The 15,030-nt window shown below is 41.2% G+C and overlaps 1 protein-coding gene across 2 annotated transcripts in view; it reads left to right on the forward strand.

The window, feature by feature from the left end:
* Positions 1-688: 688 nt before the first annotated feature.
* Positions 689-15,030, forward strand: part of LOC131591391 (cadherin-like and PC-esterase domain-containing protein 1) — a 148,168-nt gene continuing 133,826 nt past the window's right edge. Inside the window, exons 1-3 of one of the 2 annotated variants that reach the window (XM_058862020.1) lie at positions 689-898; positions 1,373-1,847; positions 14,014-14,200. In XM_058862020.1, the coding sequence (XP_058718003.1) occupies positions 1,596-1,847; positions 14,014-14,200 (439 nt within the window). In that variant the 5' untranslated portion in view covers positions 689-898; positions 1,373-1,595. Of the gene's footprint in view, positions 899-1,372; positions 1,848-14,013; positions 14,201-15,030 lie in introns of those variants that run through there. The other variant, XM_058862019.1, reaches the window with a different exon arrangement.

Raw genomic sequence — 15,030 nt, forward strand, 5'->3', positions numbered from 1 at the left:
TTAGGCCTCTAATTTGGTAGTGCTGCTGCAGCTGCCAAACTGTAGATTGGTTCAAAGTTACTGTAACAACATTCACTTCTTATATATGAAGCAGTGTAGGAAGAACTGTCTTTTCAAAAAATCATTAACTAAGGATGGAAGATAAAATAGATTACTTATAAACAGATATTTTTAGCTAAAATAACTTGATTATATTAGAAGTTCTGGTCTATAAATATAACAGTTTGTGAAGTGTTCCCATCTGTCTCGTCTCTGTCCTGTGTCAGTAGGGGGAAGTAGTAACTAAGACCTTCTGTGGCTTAGATACCAAGTGCTTTCATCAGAGTATTTTTGTCCACCCTCCTTTCTCTCCCTCTTTGACATCAGCAAGAAGTTTTATTTATATTCTGCTACGAGATAATACATCTACTACGGAAAAGTACTGACACTGACTGCTTTGTCAGTGATGTTTATGTCCAAGTAAATCTGCTTCGTTTGCAACATTTTTTGTTAATCTGGATTAAAATACTGCAGGTGCTTCTCCCTGAAAGATATTAATATTGTTTCAATTAGGCTAATCACTGTAACAGCAGTTTTCTAAAAATTGCAGTGATGGTGGCTTCGAGGAATGCAGCATGAGCAAGGACACCACTCATTCCCCGTGCAGACCTCAGGCTCTGTCTCCAAACCCTGTGCCTGCTCTGAGCAGAGCCAGTTTAGCTCCACCCTCTGAGCAGTCCAGCCCTTATTTATATGAAGTCTGTGGTCCAACTGGCTTCAGATGGTGTGTGTTATGTGCGTGTGCCTGCCTCCTGAGTGTGTGAGACGAGCTGGGATCATGAGCCAGGGTTGTTCCAAGTGGTTTTAATCAGCAGCCCATTAGAGGAGAACGGAAAACTTCAAACAGGGTAAGAACCAAGTAAGTAAACCTAACTTTGAACTTGCAATCTGGACAAAACAAATGCAAATGAAAATCTTCATAGTCTGTCTGTTTTCAGATAAATTATCACTTTTAGAGAGAAAGCTGTGCCTTCTAACAGGAAGGAGGAAATTTAAAAGGACTGAAATGAAGGAAACTGTAAAAACAAAGTGGGAATTGAGAATGCAAGAGAGAACAAACAGCAAACGATTGTTCACAAAGTTGGTACACTCTCTTACTTTTTTCAGCTGTGGACAAGACACATTAAACTTTAACCTCTTGCTTTCTTGAACACTATTGTCTGGCTGAGTAAGTAGTTCCTTTTGCAAAGGGGGTGAAGATTTCTGTTCCTTACCTGTCTGCTGGCAGGTTTGTTTTCTGAGAGCAGGGAGTGGAAGAGCTCTCCACAGCTCCTTGAAGGATGTCCCATGGCATGCTACTGTTTGCTACCGCTCACTTGTTGTTTTTTCACAGGTTGTTCCAGTAATTCCATGGGAAGGTGTTCCTCAAAGCTCAACTCCTCTGGAACTCGTGACTTCTTGCCTGGCACCAGGAAAACACTCAGCAGCAGAAATGGGAAAATTCACACTAGTTTTGGGTAAAGTGTGCTTCTGACTTTTTTTACCCTGGCAAGACGTGGCTACTTGGACAGCATCTGCAATGTGGCAAAGAACAAAGTGAGGTTGGCAAAGAGGCCATGGTTTGTGGGCAAGTCCCCAGATGCCGCAGGCTTTGTCGCCCTCGTCCCTTCCTTCTGGCCTTAGTGGTGGCCCTCTGTCTGTTCTGCCAGACCCTGACTCCTCTCATGACCAGCAGCATCCTTTCAGCAGTTGTTAATGGGATTGCACCCAACAAACTGACTAAAACACAGCAAGGAAGATACAAGGAGGTCTCCCCAAGCACCATTCACTGCTTCCTCCCTGGCAGTAATTCAGAGACAGTGAAAAAGGTAAGTCAGCTCGAGCAGAGTGCTGAGCAATAATTAGCAAAGCGAGGGATAGCAAGTCTGGCAGGATCATCTGAGTCCAGCTAAAATTAGCCCAAGCTTGGAAGTCTGGGATCTGTATACAAACAAATGGGTGATCTAATGACAGCAGCATATGCACAAGCACATTCCCATTGCTAGCTCCTCAGCGTGCTGTTATTAACACAGGAATCCTGAAATCTTCAACTGAAATATGGCATTGCTCTGTGATTCCAGCAAGATTTCAGTTTGCTGCACAGACCATGCTTTATTTTGGCTCTGGGAATTGGTTTAGAGGCTTTACAGTACAGGCACGTAAATCAGGAGCCAGTGGGGTTTCATGGAAGTGACTGAGGCTGTTAATTGGCACAGGGACTGCAGCTGCCGTGTATTAAAGTTATCTGCTCGTCAGCTCTGAACTTTACTGGGATTCTGCTGAAAAGCTGGATTTAACTGCATCTGAGAAATAAAAGAATATTTTCAAATCACATTATATACTTTGGAACCTCTGTCTCACAAATTTTACTTTGTCCATAAGTTACCTGGCTTCATGTTTATTTTGTATAGGGTTCCTAGGATGGGTGTTAAAACCTAACAAATGGAGACGCTGTTATTTTTGTTGGAAAATGTGGCTTGTTAAATGGTCTCCAGACCGAGGTAGTTATTTTTACTCTGGAATCTATGATCAGCACTAGCACAAATGTTTCAGGTTTCCTTCAGTCCTATAGAGGAGCTGCTAACGGTGCAGCAGATAGCACACTGTGCAATTATCATTATGCTAACATTTTATATACACAACTGTAGCAGAACTGTAAAAAAATTGTAAACTCACAAATTATGGACAGCAACCACATGAAGCAGTTCAAAAAATTTAAAAAAACAAACAAAAAACAAACAAGTCTGCTACTTTGATTAGACAGAGTTCATAGTCTAAAAGGTCAGTAATATTGATTTTAGGGGAGCAGCTGTACAGTGCATCTTTTTCAACAATCAAAAACAGATATGGGGAATAACTGTGGCGTGAACTCTTTAACTCTTAAAATACTCAGTTTGTTTCTTATAGTACATGCTGCATTTGTCATAATTTTATTTTTTAATAACCTTTCAGTAAACTAGGTACCCAGATTCAGAACTGATCTGCAATATGACATAAATAATTACAGCTTAAAGGGAAATAAGCACAGCTGACATATGTGGGTTGCATTGGGTTATGTCTATAGAAACAGTCCATTCCTTTTTACTCATTGCTACTGTAATGGCAAAGAACATTTCATACATTGGGCTACTGAATGTTTGCAAAAACTGGTGAAATAATGGCAAAGTTTTGCTAGTATGCTTTTTGGCTGAAAATATCTGTAGTATCTTGTTTTGCAAATTGCCTGAGAAAAAAGGCAGATTGACATCAAACTTGGTGTGCTGGCCAATTGAAGAAAGCTTTTGTTTTTACAACATGTTGTACTTATGCTCTCCAGCATACGTGTTTGGATGTGACCATCACATGCACATGCTGGACCTGGAGTACAGATGTGTGTATATTAACCCTTATGTTTTCCAGGGCTGTGCTACCTTAACACATTCTTTTTCAAGTTCTTAAGACCACCCATAGCTGGCTCCCTGTTTGTCTTGAATTTTTCCTCCAGAGCATGATGAACAAAATGTCTTGCACATGTTGGGATGTTACTCTATGTTGCTCTCTGTTTCCCAACTTTCCCTGCTGGTTATGTGGGCTGAATAATAATCTCAGAGAACAGAAAAGACAAACATTGCCAAAAATCTCTACCACTTTGCTTTGAAAATGTGTTCTTGAACTGTGTGTTTTCATCCACTGCTTATTCAGACAGCTGAACTGTTATCTGGCTTGATTTTTATTGGGCAGTCAGTAACATCTAAGACAGATGTTGCTTTTGAAACTTTACACTGTTTTATTTTACAGTCACGTGCCCACTGACAGGAGCTAGTTTGGAAACAACATTTCATTAAAGCCCTGGTTAAAATCTTCATGTATGAACCTGGAAAAATACTTTAAAATATAGTTATTCACATTTGTAATTAACTAGTCATACATGAATTCTTATTCAATAAATAGTCCAGCAAGAAAATTTAAATGCATTAAAAAGAATCTATTATACAGTTAAATAGTGACTTAAAGCAAACACCACATCATGTCTTATGAAATCAAAGTTCATTAACAAATTTTAAGGAAAATAAGACCCTGCTGGAGATAGTATTTTTTTTAGGTAGCACATAGGGGATTTTGAGTGATAGCATGTCACACTGCAGATTCTCTTCTGCATAGCGCAGGTTTCCTTGCTTCCTTCAGAAAAACAACCAGTTGAGCCTGTTGTGAGAATTTGGTTCCGATTGTTATTACAGGGGCAAAATCCCCTTCCAAAATCTAGTAATTTCTTCATTCAGAGTATGCATGGCACTAAGTGCCTTAAAAAACCCCACAAAACCAAACCAAACAAAAAAAACCCGGGCATCTTTTATGAGCCATTTGTTGGAAGCAGAGGAACAGATCATATGTATTTCTGATGTCAACATCCACCTCATTTTGGAGAGTTACAGACAAGTGTAGAAGAAGCATGGGGATGGACATTGTCAATTACATCTGTAAACGCGTCTTTAACTATGTGGGATGGAGTTCTTCCTATTGGGCACATAGTGCAAGCTGTCTTCTTTAAATTGCAAAAATGCAGATTTCATTCACAGCCTGGAAAACCAGAGAGAGCTCACAGTACTCCTCTCTCTCTGGTATCACACAGTTTTAAAAGCTGCTGAAGATCTTGTCCTGAAGCTTTAAATTCATAGGAACAGAGGTCAACATTTTCTAGTACAAAATTAAATGTTAATATTTGAAGCATGAAAAATAGAAGGCTTATTTTTGATTCTCCAGCATTAAAGGCAGTAGAGAGTGATATCACATCTAGCAGCAAACTGTCTGCAGGCTTAGCAGGGCACTCTTACCTCCCAAATGATGAAATTTTTGTGGATTTGTATAGTAGGGAGAAGAGCTGGTGCTGTAGCATCAAAATTGGAATAGGTATCAACAAAAAAAAAAGCCCACACAAGGCCTCTGTGTAGTTTGCCTGATACAGTATTGTGCCAGAAATATTTTGGTACCAGTGAGCTGGTTACACTGATCTTAAATAATTTAGCTCTGCTTCTTAGCCAGTTTTGAGAAGAGCTAATTATCTGGTTAAGATGTCATTCCACTCTCTGAATTAATTCTGCCACAGACAATTTAGATGTCTCTGCACAGGAGTAATTTTGCCCAGGGAGATGGTGTACCTCTGCTGGGTAGAAGGAATATAGGCTGTACTGCTTTTAGGAGTGCAGATACCTGGTGTTCAGTTGCTTTCCCAGTCAGAGAAGACCCAAAACCACTTTTCCTTTTTTCTTAAAAGGCCCAGTTCCCAAGCCATTAAGTTTTACATCCAGGCTGAAATTGTGAGCCTGGTTGAAACTGTGAGCCTGGTGCAACATACTGTCAATGGGATTTTCTGTTTGGTCCTGGAAAGCAGAAGTGTCTCTCTTCCTTATTTCTTCTACAGCTGGAGAAAAAGGAGGAGGAAATTATTAATCACCTGTTATAGTTTTTACTCCAGTGACAGATACTTTTTTGGCCTACTAGCTTTCCAGGCATTGTGAATGTATTTAAACAAACAAACAAAAAAAAAATCAGATTTTAAATTGGGTCCTGAAGGAAGATTATTTCATGGATACTCACAGGCCTTTTGCTTCAAATCCCCTGGCCATTTAGGCCAGAGAACAAGAAAACAAAGATACACAGCTGATTGTATGAGAACTTGATGAGTGGGTCAGGCTGGCATCCAAATAAATGAAATACCACAGGTGTGGTGAAAAAAACCTGTCTTCTTTCCAAGGCCCTGAACTTGCCACTTATGTTTTGTGTAAAAGATGTATCTCAAAGATGGATTACACTGAAATGAGCAAACAGGAAGGATAAGAAAAGGCTTTTTATTGCTTCATTCTGAACAAATAGGATAGGATATAATTTCCTAGGAGTGGACAGTATGAAAGATCCAAGATAATGACAGCCTGATGTGGTCATATCTGAAAGATACTATGTACAAAAGGAAAGAAAAAAAAGAGAAACATCATGGTTTAGTCTTAACCAACATCTACAGCAAGATCCAGGCAAGCATCTTGTATAGGTTACTGGTTCAGGCATCTATATCTGAAAATTGGCAGAGAAATTACTGAAAAGCTGAGAAAATGTTACTAGAGCATTAGAACACTGGACATCCAGAGTGGAATTATCCTCTCTTTACTTGAGTGCTCTACTCTGTCAGAGGCAGATAGCTGGACTTCACAGTCAATGGAAATTACTACATCTAAAGAAAGATTTATCATTAGTTAATGCAGACATTTAAAACAAATTTAGTGAATTTCATCCTCTAAAGATATGTCTCCTATTGATTTGGTTTTTTATGGAATATGTTTGCTTCAGACAGAATAAGCAGGCAACAAAGGAGATAGGAGCGGAGTCTGTTATGGAAGAAGGCATGGGGATAGGAAGCAGATGTAGGAGAGTAGGGAACTACAGCTGCAAAGTAATAGTAACCTCACAAAGTACTGAAGAGATTGTGTACAGAGGCAGCTGAATTTGTGCAAGGAAGGAGAAAGCGAGATGAGAATGGAAATGGGAAGAAAAGAGGACAAAGCTAATGAGAACTGAAATGTAAGTATCTGAAAAAGGAGAATTGAAGTTGGGTGTTAGAATGAGATTTTTTTTTTTTTTTGCTATTATGCAGAATAGAGCATGGTGAGAGCTCTGGATAGAAAATATTTCATTATGCATAATAAGGTTTGATACATGTTAAAGTAAATTTAGCTCAAAAACTATTTTATAGAATAAGTAGGATGATAACTTTTCACAAAAGAACAAAGAACTTTGCTAGTATGAAATCTGTTTCAACAAGAAAACAATCAGCATAGGAGGGTACAGCATCAGCGACTGATTTCCTCCAAATGATACCACATTCACATTCCGTCCTGTGAAAGCAGAACATTTTTTTTCCTCTTTTGTGATGTAAAATGAAACGGCACTAAGGAAACAACTACTTTTACTGAGCAGATAGCTAGAGATATTCTGGTGGTAAAGGGCAGGGCTATTGTGGTAGCAGTCAGGAAAGAGGGGCAGGGTGGAGATTTGGAAGGAAGGGATCTTCGAGAAGGACATGTGAGGTGCAAATGGAGGCAGAATCTAACTCATGACTTCACTGCAACTTCCTCTAAAATGAGGTGTTTTGGTAAGTGGTAGTAGCACTGGCTCATTGTCTGTTCTCAAGACAGGGCCTTTGGTACCATGTACCACATGCAGGCATAAAGCATTTTGATAAAATAGCTGTACCTCCTGCTCAAATATTGGTGATGACTGTGCAAGTAACTCCAGTTTTGCTCTTGAATTTATAAAGTCATGAGAAGACAGCCATCAAAATAATGCCAATAATCTAATTGCTTATTCTGTATTTATCCAACAAACAATCCAAAGCAGAATTACATTCCAGCAGTTTCATTCTTCAACACAGTCCTTTCTGATTAGGAACTTTACCAGAACATAAAGCAAACACATTTAAATATTCTCCAGAAAGTGAAACAGGAAATTAACTTCTCTCTTACTTAATACAGCAGCCATGCCCACTTTTAAATACAATGGTAGTATGAACAACTTTCTATTTCTGTGAACTTTTATGCAAACACAAAAAGGAATTTAGAAGTCACATTTGGAGCTAATAAACATCTGCATAGTCTCATAAATGAGCGGCTTGGGGCATTAGAACCACATGCTAAGTTTTTATTATCACTCTTCTTATTGATGTTGTTCAATAATAGTGCAGCATTTTCTGGGAGTCCCATTCATGTATTTTTTGTAATGTTGTTCTGCTAGGTGGTATTTAGTAGTAAAGGCGACTGACTTCCTTTGGTAGCTAAATGGGAATTTAGTCTGTTCACTGCCTGTGAATACTGCTAATAGTGCTGGCCTTGTTTTTATACGGGCGGTTTTCCTTTGTGGTATTTTTGTTGCACTCTGCTTTCATGCAAAGGCCTTTTGGTTTGCACAGTGGCTCATACATCTCCTTTTCAGCTGCTCAGTACCTGCAGGAAGCAGTGGGGTTAAAGTAAGTGCAGTCAAGTTATTTGAAGCTACTGGACCAAGTCTCTGACAGTCTTGGCTAGCTCAGTGTGAAAAGTGGCTGCTTGTAATCAACACAGGGACTAATGACTCCAGAACTGGGTAGCTGAAAAGATGATTAGCAGTTTTTGAGTTCTTTCCTGGGACAAGCTTAGGCCGACATGATAGGATAGAGAATTTTGTTTCTGCAGTTGAAGTGATAGTCAGTGAAATTCTATGGCAACAGTTCAAACTGTATATTTGCTTCTTTTCCAGGCATAGACAATGCATCAATATTTATGGAATTATGTAATATTCTTGGAATTTGAAAGAACTGCCAAGGAACTGTTTTGCTCTCTTCATCTTGAAATGTCTTCACTCTTTTCTTATTGGCCAGAACAAAAACAGTAATTATTCATCATAAGATTCAGTTACTGACCAAATTCTAGTTTTTTTGGAACAACCCAGAAATTCTGTACAATAGAGGAAAACTTCAGAGACTAGTAGAATCAATTATATCCTTATACATTCATAACCTAGAATTGGATATACCAGTTTCAAGGGAAATGTCAAAACATTTTCTTTTTAACAGAGAACTTTACAGCTCCCTGCAAGTCGCAGACAGACTGAACTAAGAATTGCAACTCTGAAAGTAGATGTCTATTTTCAGTTGCACAAGAATGGTTACATAATTCTTCAGATTTCATATTATATAATCTGGGCCTTTTATCTTGTTTGTTAACACATCAAAGGAGTATACATTTGATACAGTTTTTTAAAAAAGCATCTTTATTAAATTTTAATGGAGCTCAATTTGTTTTCTTTTGTGCTTTTCATGTTTTTCTGTAAACTGAAAACAAAAAGCACAAAATTAATTTTTATGCGTTTTTATTTACTTTACAGTCCATTCTGATTTGTTTGGAACATTGTTAAGGCTGTAGATCATCTCTGTAACAGCCAATTTCATTAAATGAGGTCAGTGACTCAGCTAAGTGTAGTATTTTGTAAGCTGTAAGAGCAGGTGCATCATGTCAAAGCTGATCTAGGTCTCATCCAAAATCATATAGGAGATCTCAACCTTGCTCTAAAGCCTCATTAATTTCTTGGAGACAAACAAACCATTTTCTAGGTATGACATGGGCTGCAGATGTTCTTAGCAATCCCTTTCACATAAGATACATTGAATTTGTAATAAACCGACCTGCAAACAAATAGTCTGAGTCTTCAAACTAAAACATGGCTGGAACATGGAAGCATTTGACCATTTACCAATTATTCTCAAATTTTTAAAATGTTATGGATCCATTTTTATTTGTGTGTCTGAGTCTGTTGCACATTAAAATCATAGAATGCCAAAAAAAACAGGACCGTAAAATGTGGAAATATGTGAACAGCTTATTTTCATCTATTGTATGCTGCTTCTCTTGTACTAACTCTGTCCAGACCTCATATTTATGATTGAGAAACATTTTATGAAAACCAGCAGACTCTTTAAATGCATAAACGTGACTGTTATTGCTATAATATTGGAAAAAAAATATAGTAGTAACTAGATCAGCATGTCCAGTGATTTTGTATATGTCCATTTTGTATAACGCTTTGGAAAAAAGTACGGAATCACTTGCTACAAGCATGCAGTTGGCCAGATTTTTAAAAAAAAAATCTGCGTAGGTGACAACCCACCCAACACAGCACTGACTTGGCAAAGAAATAGAGAGAACACGCTGCATCTTATAACCTGGACTGCAAACAGCTGTGAAAGGACAGGGCAGAGAAGATAAATTTGGCAACACTAAGTACGGATCTCAAGCAAGTACCGTAAAAGGTGTGGAGATACTTCATATTATTTAATAGTACCAGATTAGACATCAGGTCAAGCTGTTCAATTTAGACTCCTGAATGGTTTCCATGTCCCAGAGACGCCGCTGCGGCTCTTTGGGAAGCTGGTGGATAAAAGTGCCTGTGGGCAGCGCCTGTAGCCAGCCCGGGCGCTGGGGCACGGCCCGGTGTGTCCCTGCTCGGTCCCTCCCCGCAGCAGCAGGAGCCTGCGGAGCCCGGCAGCCTGGGCGGCTTTTGCGAATCTCCGGAGCGAGTGTCCCGAGAAAAGCGCCCGCAGAAGCTGGTGCTGTGCCCTGTCTGTGAGGGCTGTCGCAAGGCCTCAGATCCCCCGCAGAAGCCGGTGCTGTGCCCTGTCTGTGAGGGCTGTCGCAAGGCCTCTGATCCCCCGCAGAAGCCGGTGCTGTGCCCTGTCTGTGAGGGCTGTCGCAAGGCCTCTGGTCACCCATCCCGGGGACTGCGCCCGGTGGGAGCCTGGCACTGCGTGGGCCCCGTGGAGCCGCTCGGGGCCATTTCCTTTGTGTTTTGTGGAAATGACCCAGGTCACTGCCGCTGCCTGAACTTCCTCTTTTTATTTTTTTTTTTTCTTCTATGCTATCAGTGTTGTGTTGAATATTCGTCACTGCCGAACCAGAGCGCTGTAAACATTGTAGCCCTTCCCCAGAGACGTGAGGAAGATGCATCCTCAGGAAGGCAGCCGCTGAGGCGGGATCCTCCGTGGCGCATGGCGCTGCAGGCCCGAGCCCCGGGGGACGCCTCAGGGCTGCTTGGCTCCTGTCCCTTGTCCCTTGTGCCTCGGGCCCGCAGGGGCCAAGGCCTGCAGCAGCAGATGTGCGAGCGAGGGAGCCCTGGCGTGCTGGCCCTGGAGCATTGAGCGCAGGGTCGTTTCTGGGCGCTTGAGGCAGGATCTCTATGTTTGAAGCAAAATACTTCAGAGGTGACACTGTAGGAGGTTTTGCACCCACGAAGAAAGGTGTGTTTTCATGGCGTAATAGAAGTGGTAATTGTTAGTGAGGAGGGGGACACAGAAAGTGCCACCGCATCCAAGGCAGGACCCTCGTCCCAGGCCGCGCTGGGAGGGACGGGAGAAGCTGTAATCGCCAGGAAAAATGGACCAGGAGCAGAGACATGTCCTGGTCTGCAGCCCCTCTCTACTCCTCACGTGTCCTCAGTTCACCCTGCAGCGCTGGCCCCCGCAGCACACGAGGGATGGAAAAGGGAATTTTCTTGCAAAAGAAAGCATGAGGTGTCTCTGTCTTCTGGGTTTCTTCCACGATGCAAGTGAAATGGAAAGTAGGAAGTATTTGGCTTGAATGCCTGGAAGAGAAAGGAGAGAGAGCACAAGAGGGGGGCTGGGACAAGGGCTGGATTTAGGAACAGGGAGGGAGGAAGGGAAATGGAGAGGAAGGGCTGCCAGCAGCAGCTGGCGCTGCAAGAGAACAGGAAATCGAGAAGATAAGAGGAGAGGAAGGAGGGGCAAAGGCAGAAGGGGACAAGGGTGACATTGCTGTGGTGGGCAAGGGCCATCTGAGACTAACACTGTGCTTGCCACCTGATTAGCGTGTTTTAAAAATCTGGGATGTCAGGAACGCTGTCAAACAGGCGACCTAACACAGTTCCTGTGACTTCACCCTGTGCTATATGTGCTTACTCTGGCCAGCAACTGATCAACCTTTACTTGAATATCTCAGTTTCTAAACTAGTTTTGGGTTGCAAATGTGGAAGACTGATAGTGTTGTATTGGGATTTTTTTCAGGGTTCCTTCATCAATAATCCTAACACTTTCCATGGAATGGCAATGACTGCACTGGAGCAAAAGAACCTTTGGTGTTAGAAGCTAAGGGCTCTGAAATATTTGTCCTCTTTACTGCTACAGAAAAGCTTATGCTTCAGCCAAGCACAACATAAAACTGCATCCCACATTCGGGGAATACACTGCTGCGAAGAGTGACTTTAGCACTAGATCCCAGGCCTATAAACAACCGGATGCGTCTTGAATGACATTTATTTGTATCAAAGCATCTATCTCTTTTCAGTCTAGTCTACTGTGCAAAAAATGGTGGTGACTTGTTTGTGTAGTGCTTCCTATCTCCAGTGATAAACTTACTAAAATTAGAAGTTATGGAATAACTTAGTTTTTAAACAGCTGACAACTGTCAGGTTGAAATTCACAAACTTGCAAAGAACTAATTTCATGTCCTAAATTTAATCCCTTCTGGTATATTTCAATCCTAAAACTTTCTAACCCTATCTTTCATCAAAATAAAATCTTGGTTTTTAATGGTGTTTTTATTGCAAAAGAACAGCTAGACTGTAGCATCTATTAGTGTCCTAATTCCCACATGGAGTGTCCTATTTTTATGCTTTATTTTATTGGGGTTTGAACATCAAGGTTTTGGTAGTAGGGGAGGCTTCTGTGAGAAACTGCCAAAAGTTTCCCCCATGTCCCACAGAGTCAGTGCCAGCCAGTTCCAAGACAGACCTGCCACTGGCCAAGGTCGAGCCCATCAGTGATGGTGGTAGCAACTCTGGAATAACAGATTTTAAAAGGGGGAAAAAAAACGACTGTGCAACTGTGCAGACACCAGGTCAGTGAAGAAAGAGGGGGAGGAGGTAGCAGTTCAGCAGTTCAGGCACCAGAGCAAAGAGCTGTCTGCAGAATGTGATGAAGACTGTGGTGGGGCAGGCTGTCCTCTGCAGTCCACAAATGTCACAGTGGAGTAGAGATCCACCAGCAGGCCATGGAGTACCCATGCTGGAGCAGTCTGTTCCTGAAGAATTGGGCCCTGTGGAACTGGCCCATACTGGAACAGTTTGAAGAATTGCAGCCTGTAGGAAGAACTCATGTTGGAGAAGTTAATGAAGGACTGTCTCCAATGGGAGGGATTCCACACTGAAGCAGGGGAAGAGTGTGAGGAGTCCTCCTGCTGAGGAGGAAAGAGCAGCAGAGACAATGTGTGATGAATTCACCAAGCCTCCAGTCCCAACCCCCCTTCTCCACTGAGGGAGAGGTAGAGAATTTGGGAGGGAAGTTGAAACTGGGAAGAAGGGAGGGGTGGGGGCAAGGTGTATTGAGATTTGGTTCTATTTCTGATTATCTCATTCTAATTCCATTTATTATCAAACAAACCGGTTTCCCCAAGCTGCATCTGTTTTGCCTGTGGCAGTAATCAATGAATGATCTATCCCTATTCTGACCTCTACCCACAAGACTTTCACTGTATTTTTCCCTCTGTCCAGTTGGAAAGGGGAGTGGTAGGGTGGCTTTGGTGGGCACCTGGCTTCCAGACAGGGTTAACCCACCACATTTGTTTAAGGCATAAAATATCTCCCTTACCCAAAGATCTGATGGCAATGGCTCAGTGATTTGCTCTTTTCAGAAGTTAATGTTATATTTGCACTATGACTATGTGTTTGGGATGTCTGTTTTCCCTTTCTTTCTTTTGAGAAGCTCATACCCCAGGGTAGATATAGAGGAGGGGTTTTCTCTAGATGCCATTGTCCCTAGGCACTATATGGGAAGACAGTAAGTGGTAGATAATCCAAGTGTTCCTTGGGATTCACTGGAGACATCAGATACTTGCTCTTATATACAAGTCTCACTGCCAGTCCTCTTTTGGGCTAGGTGGTGTTGGACTAATAAGGCAATAAAGGACTGACAAAGTTACATTTAACTTTCTAGAGCACAGTAATCTCCAATTCTGTTTAGGATTCCTGTGTATGATTTTACCCCAGTACTCTTCTTACTTAATAATGCTGCACAGCACAACTCAGATGCCAGCAATTTCCATCTGCATAGAACCCACATTCCTTGGAACACTTCACATGGGACCTACCAAGACCTCTCTGTTTAGGTGACCGCAGCCACAGTCAAAGTCAGATGGCAATTGCTGTTACCATCTCACCAGAGCAGTCCAGATCCTTGAGTGCTACACAGAGCTTTCAAACCTTTATGGTATCAGTTCAAAATGAATATAGAAAAAATGGAGAGGCAGACAAAAAGGAATTTGTGGTCCCAAGTCCCTGATATAAAGAGAATTCTTAATCATTCTAGAACTATTTTCACTGTTGTCACAGTAAGTTATGCTTTATTTTGTGAAAAACAACAACTGTATTTTATACTGCTGAGGAATGTCCTATCCTACAACCATTGTCTTTGCACTGTGTTTGCTGTAGATTGATGTCTCCATTCTCCAGTACTTTGGAAGCCACACGAGAAGAGCAGTTCTCTATGCACCTGCTGCTCACCATGAAATGGACCGTCAGCTCTATCAGCGCATCCTGGCAAAACATGGATATACAGTCACAGTCCTTGAAAACAGGAGACTTGTGGAAGATCTGAGGCATGAGGGCCCTTATCACAGTAAGAATAATTGGACTTAGTTAATTTGTTAATTATTAAGTGTGATCACTACATGTAGAATTGATCCAGCATTCTTCCACAAACAAAAACATATAAACTCTGATAAAAGTAAGGATAGAAGCCCAAATTATAGCCCTTCTCAGCTGTGTGGATAATTTTCCACAGTTAGGTGATTCTTCCATTAGCTATATCCCTCTGTAAAACACAATGCAGCACAGTAGTTCATCATAGTCTTGACAACTAAATCAGATCAGTTTGGTTCCTGATGACTTCTCATACCAACTTCATCAATATAACTGAGGGCTTTTCAGTAGAATGTTGCATAACAAAACACATACCTGCTACATTTGTTTCTTTATCATTTTCTTTCCTAAAGGAAACTTGTATGTGTGAAGGTTATTTTTTCTTGTAATGTTTTGATTGTTCTGCAGGCTTGTTAAAGAACACAGTATAGGACAAGTACATTTTGCACTTGCTGCTGAATATGGCATAAATTGCTGTTGGTTCTTAGTTCCTGTTGAAATTTGATCAACACTTCAAGGAGACTATTGAAGAATCCTGATCTTTTGCACAAAGGACTGTAGCTTTATTGTGTAGAGCTACACTGTGCTTGGTAGAGAAGGTTGGGCACCAGGTAGATATGTGATGACCATGTTTGAGTGTTCTTGGACACCTCAGAGGTATGAACTGAAACTGTGAAGCCAATTTGGTCCTGGAAGTCAATTCAGGAAATGGAAGGCTTTGAAAAAAATACGCATGCTACTATTCTGTCAGAAGAAAAATGGTGTAGTTAGATATTTCTTGTGCTAAAGGGAGTACTGTTTGCATCA

Source organism: Poecile atricapillus, chromosome W (genome assembly GCF_030490865.1).
Source record: "Poecile atricapillus isolate bPoeAtr1 chromosome W, bPoeAtr1.hap1, whole genome shotgun sequence".
NCBI classification, from domain to species: Eukaryota; Metazoa; Chordata; class Aves; order Passeriformes; family Paridae; genus Poecile; species Poecile atricapillus.